Source organism: Myotis davidii, unplaced genomic scaffold (assembly GCF_000327345.1).
Source record: "Myotis davidii unplaced genomic scaffold, ASM32734v1 scaffold88, whole genome shotgun sequence".
NCBI classification, from domain to species: domain Eukaryota; kingdom Metazoa; phylum Chordata; class Mammalia; order Chiroptera; family Vespertilionidae; genus Myotis; species Myotis davidii.
Genome location: NW_006300377.1, coordinates 5,590,649 through 5,604,967, shown reverse-complemented (window position 1 = coordinate 5,604,967; position 14,319 = coordinate 5,590,649). Strand labels below are relative to the sequence as shown.

At 42.0% G+C, this 14,319-nt stretch overlaps 1 protein-coding gene across 2 annotated transcripts in view; it reads left to right on the top strand.

Moving 5' to 3' along the window:
• ZBTB8B (zinc finger and BTB domain containing 8B) overlaps positions 1-2,829 on the top strand; it is an 18,397-nt gene extending 15,568 nt beyond the window's left edge. For both annotated transcript variants that reach the window (XM_006777371.1, XM_006777372.2), the window contains exon 4: positions 1,948-2,829. In XM_006777371.1, the coding sequence (XP_006777434.1) occupies positions 1,948-2,265 (318 nt within the window). In that variant the 3' untranslated portion in view covers positions 2,266-2,829. The remainder of the gene's footprint in view (positions 1-1,947) is intronic.
• The last annotated feature ends 11,490 nt before the right edge of the window (positions 2,830-14,319 follow it).

Below are 14,319 nucleotides of genomic sequence, written 5' to 3'. Positions count from 1 at the left end.
GAGATAGAAACATTAATGATGAGAGAGAATCATTGATCGGCCGCCTCGTGCACGCCCCCTACTGGAGATGGAGCCCACAGCCCATGCATGTGCCCTTGGCCAGAATTGAACCTGGGAATAGAAGCTGGGACCCTTTAGTCCACAGGCTGATGCTCTATCCACTGAACCAAAATGTCCAGGGCTGCATGATTCCATTTATATGACATGTACAGAATGGAAAGACCCATGGAGATAGAGAATAGATTAGGAGTTGCCAGAGGCTGGGAGCAGGTGGGAATGGGAAAGAGGTGACCATTAGTAGGCACAGGGGTGATGAAAATGTGGAATTAGATGGTTGGAATGGTTGCACAATCTTGTGACTCTACTAAAAACCACTGGATTGTACACTTTAAGAGGGAAACTTTATGGTATGAATTATGGTTCTGAAGGAATCCAGATTGAAGATAAGTGCAAGGTTACTGCCTTTGCTGTCAGTACCGGCCCCAGCATACTTGTCTGAGAATGGCCTCCTCCCAAGGACTTAAGTTTTTGTTTGTTTCTCCCCCCCTTCCGCCCCCCAATTTATATCTACAGTCTCTCTTGGCAGCAATAGGTCCCTGGGTGCCTCTAAGATGTTTTATCGGTTGGAATCCTCATTTCCTCTCTTTGTCCCCATTATACAAGCCCTGGCAGTTTGAAAGGTTATAAGATACACACTCAGGTTAGCTCAAGTGTGGGGTTTAGCATAGGAAGCTCAGGAAACCTCATGGGATCAGGGACATTGGTCAGAATGTAATGGCAGCTCCAGCAACCTGGACATCATGTTTTTGGCCCTTCCTCTGCATCAGCCTCTTTTCTCTGCTGCTTGCGTGTACCCCACATCCGTAGCTCTCCAAAAGAGAGGCTCTGATTGGTCCACAGAGCCCTTTTTGACTGGAGTTCCTGAAGAGTGCACACATTGGCAAGATAGTTCCTTACACAGGGGCCCTCTGGGGCTGTGTGGGGTAGGAAATGTAAAAGGCAAGGGTGAAACATTGGCTAGCACATCGGGGGAATACACTGTCTAGCAAATCTGCCTCCATAATAACTAAACAGCCCAAGGTTCGTAGAAGCCATGCCTCAAACCCCCACCGGTTCACTGAGTGCCCTTTACATGCCTGGCACTGGGAATATAGTCACACGTGTGACAGAGGGTAGAGGACACGAATAAGGACAGCCAGAGTTCTCTCGGAACTTACAGTTTCGTGAATTTTACCACGGATTTGTTAAACATACAGTAGTCTCCTCTTATCCACAGTCTAGCTTCCCACAGTTGCAGGTACCTGTGGTCAACTGTGATCTGAAAATATTAAGTGGGAAATTCCATAAATAAATAGTTCATACGTTTTAAATTGCATGATGTTCTGAGTAGCGTGATGAAATCTCTCTCACCGCACTCCATCCAACCCAAGATGGGAATCATCCCTTTGTCGGTGTCTCCGCACTATACTAGTGTATGCTTCCCGCTCATTCATTAGTCACTTAGTAGCTGTCTTGGTTGTCAGGTTGACTGTTGTGGTATCGCAATGCTTGTGCACATGTAACCCGTATTCTACTTAATAATGGCCCCAGAACACGAGACTAGCGTGCTGGCAATTTGGATATGCCAAAGAAAAGCCAGAGCTTCCTTTAAGCGAAAAGGTATGTATGTATAGGAGAAAACATAGTCTATATAGCAGCGGTTCTCAACCTGTGGCATTAGTGAGGAGCAGGGGTTGGCAGTGGGGAGGAGGGCACATTCCAGGGATGTCCAGTGGCCCTGGGGTGGAAGGGACCTTGGTGAGGCTGAGAATATGGCAGATGGAACAAGGGGAAGAGTGGTGAGAAATGAGGTTGGAGGGTCAACCAGGGCCCACATCACATGGGGCCTTGAGGGTCACGGCTCAACCCCATTTCTGTGACATTGACTGTGTCCACTTGTGGTTTTAGGTCCACAGATCCAACTGTCCAATCATCTGCAAGGGCTGCAGAAGAACCTTCACGAATCACCTGTCACAGGGGCTGAGGCGCTTTGGGCTGTGTGACAGCTGCACCTGCGTTGCAGACACACATGATGATGAGTACAGTTTGATGCCCATCAACCTTAGCCTGGTGGAGGCTTCATCCGAAAGCCAAGAAAAGAGTGACACAGACAATGATTGGCCAATCTATGTGGAGTCTGGTGAGGAAAACGACCCCACCGGAGAGGATTCTGACGACAGACCACCAATCCAGCCCAACCTAACAGACCGAGAGACACTCATGTAGCAGTAGATTCGGGGGAAGAGGTTTTGGAATTTGTTATTGCTCATTCTGTGGTTGAACCCTGAGACGAACATTTTCTTCAGTGTCAATATATTTGCATTTTTGTTAGATGACCTAGTAGAGGTTGGATTTTGTGACTCAAAGGACTAATGAGTTTTTAGTTTGGTGCCCTTGATTTCTGAGGGCTTTGCTGACCTTCCTTAATTCTGAGTGAATAGGCCGGCCCTCAGGCTTCCTGTTTGGCCTGTTGTGCACCTGAACTCTGGTTGGGAGAAAGATAAGAAAACCCCCATGCTTGTTTTCATAGTGTCTCAATCTCTGCATTCCTTTGGGGTCATCCTCTTTTCTCTGAAAAGGTGGGCCAGAATGTATTAAGTTTTGAGAATAATTTTACCTCTGCCAGCCTCTCCTAATGAATTCCATATTCCAATTTTCCGAAGTACTTAAGAGAAAGCTTTATTGATACAAGGCAGGCGGGACTGCCTTAGACATGATTGTAAAAGCTACTTTTCTAAATCTAAGACTGCAGCAGTAAAGCTGGGGGTGTTTGTGTGCATACAAGCACGGAAGTAAGCTCAAAGCCTTCTTCTGGCATTTTGACGTGCCCAGTAGACTTACATTTTAAGTTTGCCCCGGGAAGGGATCCTGTGAGCCCAGGCCTGGATGGTTTCCCTGCTTCGTTTGGTATTTGACAATTCTCTACACACAAATAACCTGTTTTGTGATCATAAAACAAATCATCTGGGCAAAACTAAAAATTCTCCCCTGCTTTTTCGAGCCATTTCCAAAGGCCACACTGCTGGAACTGTCGCTACCACTGACATTCTTTTACTTAGTTTATGAATGGAACTTTAATTGGAGGGAAAGTGTAAGCCTATCTAAGCAAGTTATATTTCTAAATTGCTTACCTTTTAAAAGATCTGCTGGAAGGAAAGAGAAGTTTGTAGAAGTACAGGTTTTTAAAACCAGTCTGCTTTTCCCCTCTTAGCAGCCATGCAATTATTCTAACAAAAGGCTGCACTTCTTTAAAGGGCTAAAAAGCAGGAAATATTAGGGATTTAAAATATTTAAGGCACTTTCATAATTTTGTCTTATGTTAAGGTATCCAAAATGGATTTTCAAAGAAATCCCTAATGAAACGAAGTATGCAAACAAAACAGTTTCCTTTGAACTTTGAAAAAAATAAAAGAAATCCCTTTTTCTTCCTTTAATTTAGAATAGTTATGTTTCAAAAGGTAGTAAAATCACTTTTTTCCTGTCTCTTAAACAAAAAGATCTTCAAAACATTATAAATTGGCTTGTAAATGCTAGTCATTGAAGAGTTCAAAGGTATTTAAACTACTCAGTAGAAGTTAAAGTTTAGCTAGTGTGACTCAAACTGTGGTCCTCACACGGGTGCTGGTCTGTGAGTTGATACCAGTCCACACAGCAGGACCATGTATTGGTCTGCAGTAGATTGGAAATTTTAAAATTGGTTGTTTGCCCTGGCTGGTGTGGCTCAGTGATTCGAGAATCAGAATGGGTGTGCTGTATTCCAATAAAACTTTACTTGCAAAAAACAGGCAGCAAGCAGGATTTGGCCCAACCTGTTTTAGATAGTACTTTTATTTTTTTTTTACTAAATGAAGTTAATGAGTCTTCAAACAGAAAATGTATTTAGTGTTTAGTGTTAGCAGTTCTGTATTATTATAGGTAATCTTTTTAAAATCTATAGGCTATAGCCCAGCAGAGTGGCTCAGTGGTTGGGTGTTGACCTATGAACCAGGAGGTCACAATTCGATTCCCAGGCAGCTTGATGCCCAGTCCGGGCACGTGCCTGGGTTGTGGGCTCTTGAGGGCTCCGTCCCAGGTGTGGGGCATGTGAGAGGCGGCCAATTGATGGTCCTCTCTCATCATTGATGTTTCTGTTTCTCGCTCCCCCCTCCCTTCCTCTCTGCAATCAATAAAAATATATTTTAAAAAAATCTATAGGATATAGCCCTGGCTGGCATGCCTCAGTGGTTAGAGCATCAGCCTGGGCAATGAAGGGTCTTGGGTTCGATTTCCAGTCAAAGGCATGTACCTGAGTTGCAGGTTCGCTTCCTGCCCCAGGTTGGGTGCCTGCGGGAGGCAACCAGCCTATGTATCTCTCTTACATTGATGATACCCTCCATCCCCTTTCCTCCTTTTCTCCCTCCCTCCTTTCCACTCTCTGAAAAGCAATGGAAAAAATATCCTCGGGTGAGGATTAACAGAACAAGAAAGAAAAAATGCTCTTTTACCACAGATAGTTTCAAAATTATTGTTCTAGATCAAGAGGTGCAAATTGAAACTTATTTAGGACCAGAAACATTTTTCTTAACCTAAAATGAAAATATTAGCTGTTGTTTTGATAGAGAGATCTTAGCGAAAGGCAAACCTAAATGGATGTGTAGAGGCTATACTTTACAAGGAGTTATGTTTGATTGTTTTTGCTCTCTCTGTTTAAAGTATTTTTGATATTTTAAAAGACTCTTCTACCTCACAATTTCACTTCTCTGCCTAGTTCCTCTGGTAGAGCAAGGAGCCTCTTCAGTGACCCCATGAGCTGTTCATATTACTGGGTGCAAAGTAAAAAAAATTTACATTAGAGATTTTATTGTAAGACAGTGATTCTCAACTGGGGGTGATTGTGCCACCCAGAGGAGATTTGCCGATGTCTGGAGACTTTCTTAATTGTTACAACTGGGGCAAGGAGCTGCTAGCATCTAGTGGGGAGAGGAAAGGATGCTGCTAAAATCCTACAATTTATAGGATGGTCTCTTACAACAAAGAATGATCTAGTCCAACATGTTAAGAGTTTAAGGTTAAGAAACCCCCCAAAAAGTAAAATTTTAAAAAATGACTTTGAGTGAAGTTAATTTTGTGTTATATTTTAAGCTACGCTACCTTTTACCTTTTTTTTTTTTTTTTTTTTTACCTTTTACCTTCTTAATATAAATAGACTCTTCCCTGGCCGGTGTGGCTCAGTTGGTTGGAGCATCGTCCTGTACCTTGAAAGGTCACGGGTTCAATTGGCCGTTAGGGCACATACCCAGGTTGTGGGTTCAATCCCCTGTCAGGGTGCATGTGGGATGCAACCAATTGAGGTTTCTCTCTCCTTTTCCTTTCTGTCTCTAAAAATCAATAAAAACATCTCATTGATTTTTTAAATTTAAAAAATATTAATAAGCCTTTATACTCCCACAAGTTTTGGAAAATAGTGGATTAGCAAAATAGCGAGTGGAGGCCAAATAATTCACAACTTGCCCATAACCTGATTAGGTCTGTGATACGGAAACTTAGGAATTCTGACTGAGACTCATATCCCCAGAATTACTCTAGGTTTTTATCATTTTATTAAATTTTAAAGTAGCAGAATCACTGGAAGGAAAACAGAACGTGAAGCTTAATATTTAAGTGACTCTCTTTTTCCATAATATTTTAGATTGTTGCATTCCTGTTCGGCTGTTTAGAGTTTGTGTGTTGACATTCATAGTAACTAGATCACTGAATTCTGTCACTTTTAAAGGAGATCTTTGTCTGGACTATCAGGTCACAGACTGTCCTGTTTTAAATTTATGTTCACATTTGGCGATCAGTATTTTTAATCTGCACAGTGTCTTTGAGGTGTAATTTGTGTTGTTGGTGGTGATATTTTTATAATAAGTAAATTCACAGTTGGGTCCAACACAGACTATTTGTGATTTAGGTTATACTCTGACATCTTTCTGGCACATCTGCCCAAGTTCACAAAGGATACTTTTATCTTATATCAGATATATTGCATGAAGGGGAATAGGATTTTTACTTCTAATGGAATTTAAAAATGGCATCCTTGGAAAGTTTCTCTTGGGGGAAGGGGTCAGGCTTTCATAGCAAGGGTTGGGAGGAATGTAAATAAGACCTATAATTGTAATAAATTAAGAAATGACATAGAGCATCATGACTTCTGGTCATTTGGCAGGAAGATGCCGTTCTGGTGTAAATATTTTGGTAGCCATTAGACTTTGAATATTCCGTAAGAAAATGACGGACCTAGCGGTCTGCAGAATGCCGTGGCATTGAGTGTTCTGGTGGTTCAGAATGCTGTGATGGTGTTTTGTTATTGTTGTTAATTGATGTTGCGACAAACCCCATGGAAAGGCAACAGGTAGGGCTCCAGGTACTGATTCTGAGGGCAGTGGGGAAGACTGGAGTAGCTTTTGGTCAGCTGAATGTACACTGTTTCATTTGGACTTCTAGGTTTTTATTGTGTGTCCCTTGTGCATTGACAATGGAGTTATCTCTGTGAGGGGCAAAGGGTTGGGTGGGTGAGAAATCCTGTTATACTCTGTTTTGAGTATTACCACTGTACTTCCTGTTGTTGGTCTTTTATAGCTTCTCTTGTGCTTTCATGTGATCACACTATCTTCTAACCCAAAAAAGGAGCACTTTATTCAGTTGCTTCTGATAGGCAGTGTTTTCATTCATTTTTATTCAGTATTTCCACAACATCCCTTATTACTATGTTCCTCAAACCTGTCATTATAGCGCTGAAAATTTGAATTCTTTTCTTCAAATAATGCTTCTGTAGAGACAAATGGGGGAAAAAAAGGCAGGAATAGTTTGGTTGGTTTCTAACATGTCCTAGTTTTAATTCACACTATTGTGATTAGATGATATAGAACCTTCCTAAGTTAAGGGGGACCTTCAGCAGAGGTAGACTTTCCAGGTAGGTAATTTTACTACTGCCAATTTTTCATTGACAACTGTGCTTTTGGGGAGCAATTTATATGTTCATCACTTGAGTTTTGAACAAGGAGACGACCCACATCAGGCAAGTATGGGAGTTATCCTGGCTCAAAAAACCTCTTGTCCCACGGGAGCAAGTATCTTTTCTAACAACTCCACAGTCATAGCTTCTAGGGTCCCGAAAGAGACAAGTTTATTCCAAGAGTCACTGTATTTAGGGAAGCCCAGGGCTGTGGCTTCCTATCAGGTACTTACAGTTCTCCCAGTCTGAATGCAATTTACCAGTTAGGGGTCATTGCTACCATAGGTAACGTTCCTAGCAATATAGTTGACATACTACTCTTTCGTAGGTTGTCAGGGGAACAGAGCTAGGAAGTTAACCAGAGGTCAAATTCTCACACTGAAGGAGAAAAGGTTCTGTTAATCCTTTACCAAACAGTATGCTAAGCAATTGCACAATAGATAGTCCGTCTAGTTCCTATAAAATATAACCAGGGGAATTTCCAATTAAAATATAGCCAACACCGCCCCGCTGGCGTGGCTTAGTGGTTGAGCATTGACCTATGGACCGGGAGGTCACGGTTCCATTCCTGGTCAGGGCACTTGCCCGGGTTGCGGGCTTGATCCCCAGTGTGGGGCCTGCAGAAGGCAGCCAATCAATGATTCTCTCTCATCATTGATGTTTATATTGCCCTTTCCCTTCCTCTCTGAAATCAATAAAAATATAAAAATAAAATATAGCCAACACCAACTAACTTTTCCTCTCTTGAAGAGAGTTTATTCTATGTGCTTAGCTGCTTGTGATTAATAAATACACTGTTTGCAAATTTTGCTGAGATATGTGTAAGAGTTGAATAAATAGTCAAAATGTTCCTGTCAAAATGTCATGTATCCTTTGGTGCTACTCCTAGTAGGCAGGTGTAATATGACATAATATAGGGACATTGAATGGAAATTTCTGGGGATCCCATCAGTCACACTTTGAGGGGAACCGATGTCCACCTCGCAACCACCAAACACTAGGCTCTTGTTAATGGTTCCTCTCCTTATTATGTCACGTGGCGCTACTTTTGCCTGTTTCTGTTGCTCCTTGACAGATCGATAAATGAGGATAGTAGGTTGTTTATTCAACAGTTATACAACAACTATGTATGTAGTCCTTATTATGTGTCAGGCACTAGCACACATCAATGAACAAGCAAAATCTCTGCCCCCAAAGAACTTGCAGTGAGTAATCAGGAAGACTAGCGATTAAGCAACACAGTTTTGGGCGTGACAATAGGGACAAGGACAGGGTGCCCTGGGAGTGCTCGGGTAGAGCACCGAGCCCAGTTGTAGAGCCTGAGAAGGCTCTCTCGCCTAAGCTACTGTTGTTGTGATCTTTCCCATCCAGAAAACTTCTAGCTTTGGGATACAATTTATAAACGATTTAAACAGTCTCTGGCATTTCCTGCCTTTTCCAAACATGGTAGGTTGGACCATTAACAGTGTTTAAATTACTTGTTTTATTGGGGTATATAAAATTACTATAAACATTTTAGAGTATCCCGTTCTGGGATATATGCATCAGATGCCATGGTTTTCTTATTAAAAAGAAACAAGCAAGCAGCAGCAGATAACTTTGCATTATGTAATCCAAGGTAATAAGATAGAACAAAGGCTTTGTGACTGTGACAGGCGTGGAGGAACCCCAAGGCATCTGGATTGAGTCTTGACAGGCCATGAAAACTAGTTAATAACCAGAAACCAGGATAGACACACGACAGGGCCAGTGAACGAAGGATTGAGAAATAGAAGGGACATTAGAGAGAGCAGTCCAACTCCATTTTACAGAGAGATGTAATGCCTGTTCCTAGTTCTCACACCTCTCGCTGGGATCAGACATCAGGTCCTGCCAGGCCAGTGCTGATAACAAACATGTTTGGACAAGCAGCGAAGAGCATCTGTGGATAGCATTTGTTTCCTTGGGACGCCCATCAGACTGAAACCAGAGAAAAGGAGAATGCTGTTTTAGCCTCATACAGCTTTGTGTGATCATGGCCTGCATTCTTGTAGCACTTAGACAGGGAGCGGGCAATCACATGTTGAGCATGAGGGAGTTCACTTAATTTCTTTGCCAATAATATCCACATATATCGGAAGCAACATAAACCACCATCAACACACACACACACAGCACATCAAAATCTTGTCTACTTTTATTTAATATGTATCGTGTACTTGATTTTCATATACTCATTTTGTAAAAACTTTCAAAATTAAAAAAATGCACATTCTTTTGAAATTACTTTTGCCAATCTCTTTAAATGATTTTTGAAATGTAAATGGGCATGATTCAGGGAAGTTGACAAGGACATTCTTATTTCAAACAAACAAACAAAAAAACCCATATGCATATATTTAAGTCAGAAACCCACATAATATTATGATATTGAGTGAAAATACACTTTAGATGCTTCTTGATTCAGTAAATTTTAATAAATCTGCAAAAGTTAATTTTATGTAAAGGTCTGTGATAATATATAACAGTTGTTTATAAAGCAGATTAGTCACTTCATGATCTAAAAATACCTGGAAGCAATATTACTGGTTGTTAATATTTACCAAGTTTGGGATTAAGATGAATGCAAATCATCATTAATTTGGCTAAATCAACCTTGAGGATAGACAGGAACTAGTCTCAAATTACATTTTTGTTTTGGTTTACATAAATCAGACTGAGACACCCTAATGACACATTTAGTATAGGAACAGCCTCAGCCAAGTTCAGGAAAAAGTCTTCTGTTCCTTTGTTGCTTATTTTGTTTTCAGGAACAAATGTAATTTAACTATTTCCTGTACCTTCCAGAATTTTTAAATTGACCTAAATTAGATCATTGCAAATTTTAGAATGGCTAAGGTCAAACAAAATGCTTAAAACAGTATCTTTAGAATGAATGAAACAATTGAGATTTGATCCCCTCACATAGTTGAGGTAATAATTCTTCATAATTTAAATTTAGTTAACTGTTTTTCTCAGTATAATTATTTTACATGAATTTCTAATGAGGAATTTTACAAATAAGATGTTAAAGAAACAAATAAAAAAGCAAGCGATTAAATAGAGCTTCAAGCAAAAGAAGCTCTCATCAAACATCTTTTCCCACCTGTCTGTCCAATAGTGCTAGGACCAATTACTTCCTTATATGAGATGGTTTCTGGGCAGAGTATTCCAAACCAGAATGTTTTAGATTCTATAAAAGAAGACTGACAGAAGTTGGATGAATGGATAATCATTCATGGGATGCAATATAGGCAAAAACTAATGGCAGACAACACAAAAATGAGAAAAGACACAAACATGTTAAACTCTGGGTTCTATAGTCACACACTTTACAATAACTCTTAGAAGAAATATAGTAACTATACCTTTGGCTGCCAAGTTTCCAAGTGGATTAAATTCTCTCACAAAGGCACTTGTCAAAACTGCCATCAAAAAAAAGAGAAGATGAGCCTGGCCTGTGCGGCTCAGTGGTTGGGCGTGGACCTATGAACCAGGAGGTCACGGTTCACATGCTGGGGTTGTGGGCTTGGTTCCCAGTGTAGGGCACATGGGGGCAGTCAATCAATGATTCTCATCACTGATGTTTCTATCGCTCCCTCTCCTGTCCTCTCTGAAGTCAATAAAAATATATTTTTTAAAAAAACATGAAGTTGGAAGTGATCCTAGGAGACCATTAAATCAATAGCAACTGATAACCTTTTTTAAAGAGTGAGAAGCTTTCTGCTTTTTAAAACTGAGTTGGTCTTTATGCTAAAGTGACTATGTACCAGATCTGTTCATATGGTTCAATGTTGTCCAGGTTGTGTGTTGCTTTGCTATTTTTACTTTTTATATATAAAGAACTAAAAATAAGAGAATAAAGTAATAAATTGGTGGATATAATCTATATATTCTATACCTGACTTCTCATTTCTATTGGTATTCCGTGGCCTCCTCTATGTCCCCCCACCACCACCTAGGATAGAACCTGCAACCTAGTTACGTGCCCTGACTAGAATTAAACCCGAAACCTTTTGGTGCATGGGATGATGCCCAACCAACTGAACCACATCAGCCAGGGCTCAAATATTGATCTTTTGAAGACAGGAAGTTGGCTCAGTTTTAGCAATATATTGATATACTTTCACATTTTGAAAAAATGTTGAGGTTGGTTTCATTTAAGATTGGTTGGGCTTACTTCCAGCTCTTGAGAAAAGCATTGATAGCCCATAGATTTTGTTGTTGTTGTTAATCCTCACCCAAGGATAGTTTTTCCATTGAGTTTTAGAAAGTGGAAGGGTTGGAGGGAGGGAGAGAGAAACACTGATAGGAGAGAGACACATCGATTGGTTGTCTCTGGCACACACCCCAACCAGGGCCGGGGATTGAACTTGCAACCCAGGTACTCACCTTTGACTGGGAATCGAACCCAAGACCCTTTGGTGCCCAGGCTGATGCTCCAACTACTGAGCCACTCTGGTTGGGCTAAATCTATAGATTTTTAAAAGATGACCTATAATAATGTAGAACTGCTAACACTAAACACTAAATACGTACACTTGCATTAACTTCATTTATTAAGAGAAAAATAAAAGCACTATCTAAAATAGGTTGGCACTATCTAAAATCCTGTTTGCTGCCTGTTTTTTTGCAAGTAAAGTTTTATTGGAATAGAGGCACACGCATTCCTTTTCATAGTGCACTAATATATGCCAGCTTTTGCACCACAATGGCAAAATTGAGTCATTGTAACGGACACCTTTCATCTGCAAAGTCCAAAACAGTTACTGTTTGTAATAGGTGCTTTCCATAGTTTGCCCACCAGTGATCTAGAATGTTGGTGGGGACAAGAGAAGTGTAATTGCTGATGTAGGGACGATGGAGGTGGGATAGCTCGAACCATTCTGGTGAGCATCACTAGAATTTAAACCCATCTAGCATGCATGGACCAATCTGTGAGCCTCACTAAAATTTAAACATGTCTGGTGTGTATGAGGGTCAGAGGAGGGGCAAAGCTGATCTGTACCAAATCTTTAGGAGGAAGTTGCTAGATATTTCTGGCCCAGAGAGAAAAGATGGTCACTTGGCTCAGCTCCAAGTGGATGTGCCTGAGCCTTCACTGTGAGAGCTACGGACAGAAATTAAGGGACCATGATCCAAAATCTTGGTGAGAGGCCGGGCGCTCAGTGGACATCACTGCTTTGAGCACTTGTCAAAAGCAGGAAGCAGCGTGGGAGGGCAGGGGCACGGCGGCCCTGCACTTCAGTCTGCACATCCTCAGGGTATTCCTCGCATGGCTGTCGCTCACAGGCAGTAGCAGGAGAGGTGAAATCCAGCCGGATGGGCTCTAACAGTGAGCACTGGAGGCAGGTGGGACTTCAGCTCTTCCAGGCACCGAGAACTCAGCCGCCAAGCACCAGTCTTCCTCAGGGCACTTTTAGCATCAAGCTTAAGACAACAGTTCTCAACGTGTGGTCCCAGGGCCAGCAGCTTCAAGCATCATCATGGGGGGATTCTAATGCAAATTAAGTTTGAGAGCAGTTTTTAAAAGATTTGTTTCAAGATTACATTGAGTGATTTTTTAGGAGGGTCCTGGGAGAGGACATCAGCAGCTCTCCGGAAATGAGGCAGTAAGGAGTGAGCCTGTGCCCGGCCCTCCTGGGCTCTGTCCTTGTCTGGCTCTCATGCTCCTTGTCAGCTTCTCTCTGCCTGTGTGAGCTTCCCCAGTCCCTCTCAGAAGGCTGGCTTGCTTCTGCCCTTCATTAGCTATAAATGGCTGCCCCAGCCTTGATGTGACCACTGCTCTGTCCTTTGGTTAAAAACCTCCAGGAATAGAGCATTGGCCTATGGACTGAAGGGTCCTGGGTTTGATTCCAGTCACAAGGGCTCAATCCCCATTAGGGGGTGTGCTGGAGGCAGCAAATCAATGATTCTCTTTTATCAATGATTTTTTTCTCTCTCTCCCTCTTCCTTCCTCTCTGAAGTCAACACAAATATATTTAAAAACAAAACAAAACTCCAAGGAAAACACCCCAGTTTTCACTCAGCAAAGACTGGGTTCTCTTGAGTCACATGGTACCTTGGGCCAGGCAGTGAGGGGGCTCTGGATGGTAGGGGTTGGGATATGTCATTTGGAAGTTGGGGCTGGGTGGCAGTAAGGGGAACTGATCCCCTGAGAAGGGGCCTTGGAGAGGGCGGGAATATTGACCTACATGTCTCCTATATCAAGAAAAATCAAAGCAGACAGGAAAATTTTCAGGTGTTCCCAGAATCAGTGGGGGAAAAACTGCAGATAGTTGTAGGGTTTCCCATTAGTAAGGGAACAAAAGTCTATTTGGTTATAGACCCAAAAGAATTGAATATGAAAACAGATGTTCAAATAAAAACTTGTATACAAGTGCAAACGTTCATAGCAGCATTATTCACAATAGCCAAAAGGTGGAAACACCCAAATGTCCATCATTGTGATGAATGGATAAACCAAAATGTGGTATATGCACACAGTGAAGTATTATTCATTCATTAAAAGGAATGAAGCTCTGATACATGCTATATGATGATGACCTTTGAAAATATTATGCTAGGTGAGAGGACATCGTGTTGTATAATCCTATTTATATAACACTAGAGGCCCAGTGCATGAAATTCGTGCACTGAGGGGGGGGTGGTTGTTCCTCAGCCCAGCCTGCACCCTCTCCAATCTGGGACCCCTCGGACATCCCTCTCACAATCCAGGACTGCTGGCTCCTATCCACTAGCCTGCCTGCCTGATCACCCCCTAACCACTCCCCTGCCGGCCTGGTTGCCCCTAACTGCCCTCCCCTGCCAGCCATCTTGTGGCTGTGGGTGCCACCATCTCTGAGGGCGGGGCAGTCAGTTAGCATATTCCCTCCTTACTGGCTGTGGGCACTGCCATCTTTGCAACAGCATGAGGGTCAGTTAGCATACTCCCTCTTTATTAGACAGAATATCCAGGATAGACAAAGACTTGGAGACACAATAAGGTTGCCAGGGACTGGGCAGGGAGGAGAGATGGCTGCTCAGGGGTGCAGGTTTCCCTTCCAGGTGATGGAAACGTTGCAGAACTACACAGTGGTGATGGATGCACCACACAGGAAAGTATTTCATACCACCGAATTGTCCTTTAAATGCATAAATTTTGTTATATGTGTTTTAACATAATTTTTTAAATAAAACTTTTTTTCACTCAAAATTAAGTGTTTCTGGGATTCCCGTGTGTATTCCCTTGAGGAGGGGGAAGCGAAGGCGCGGGCGGCGGGAGGCGCAGAGGCGAGCGGGCGCCA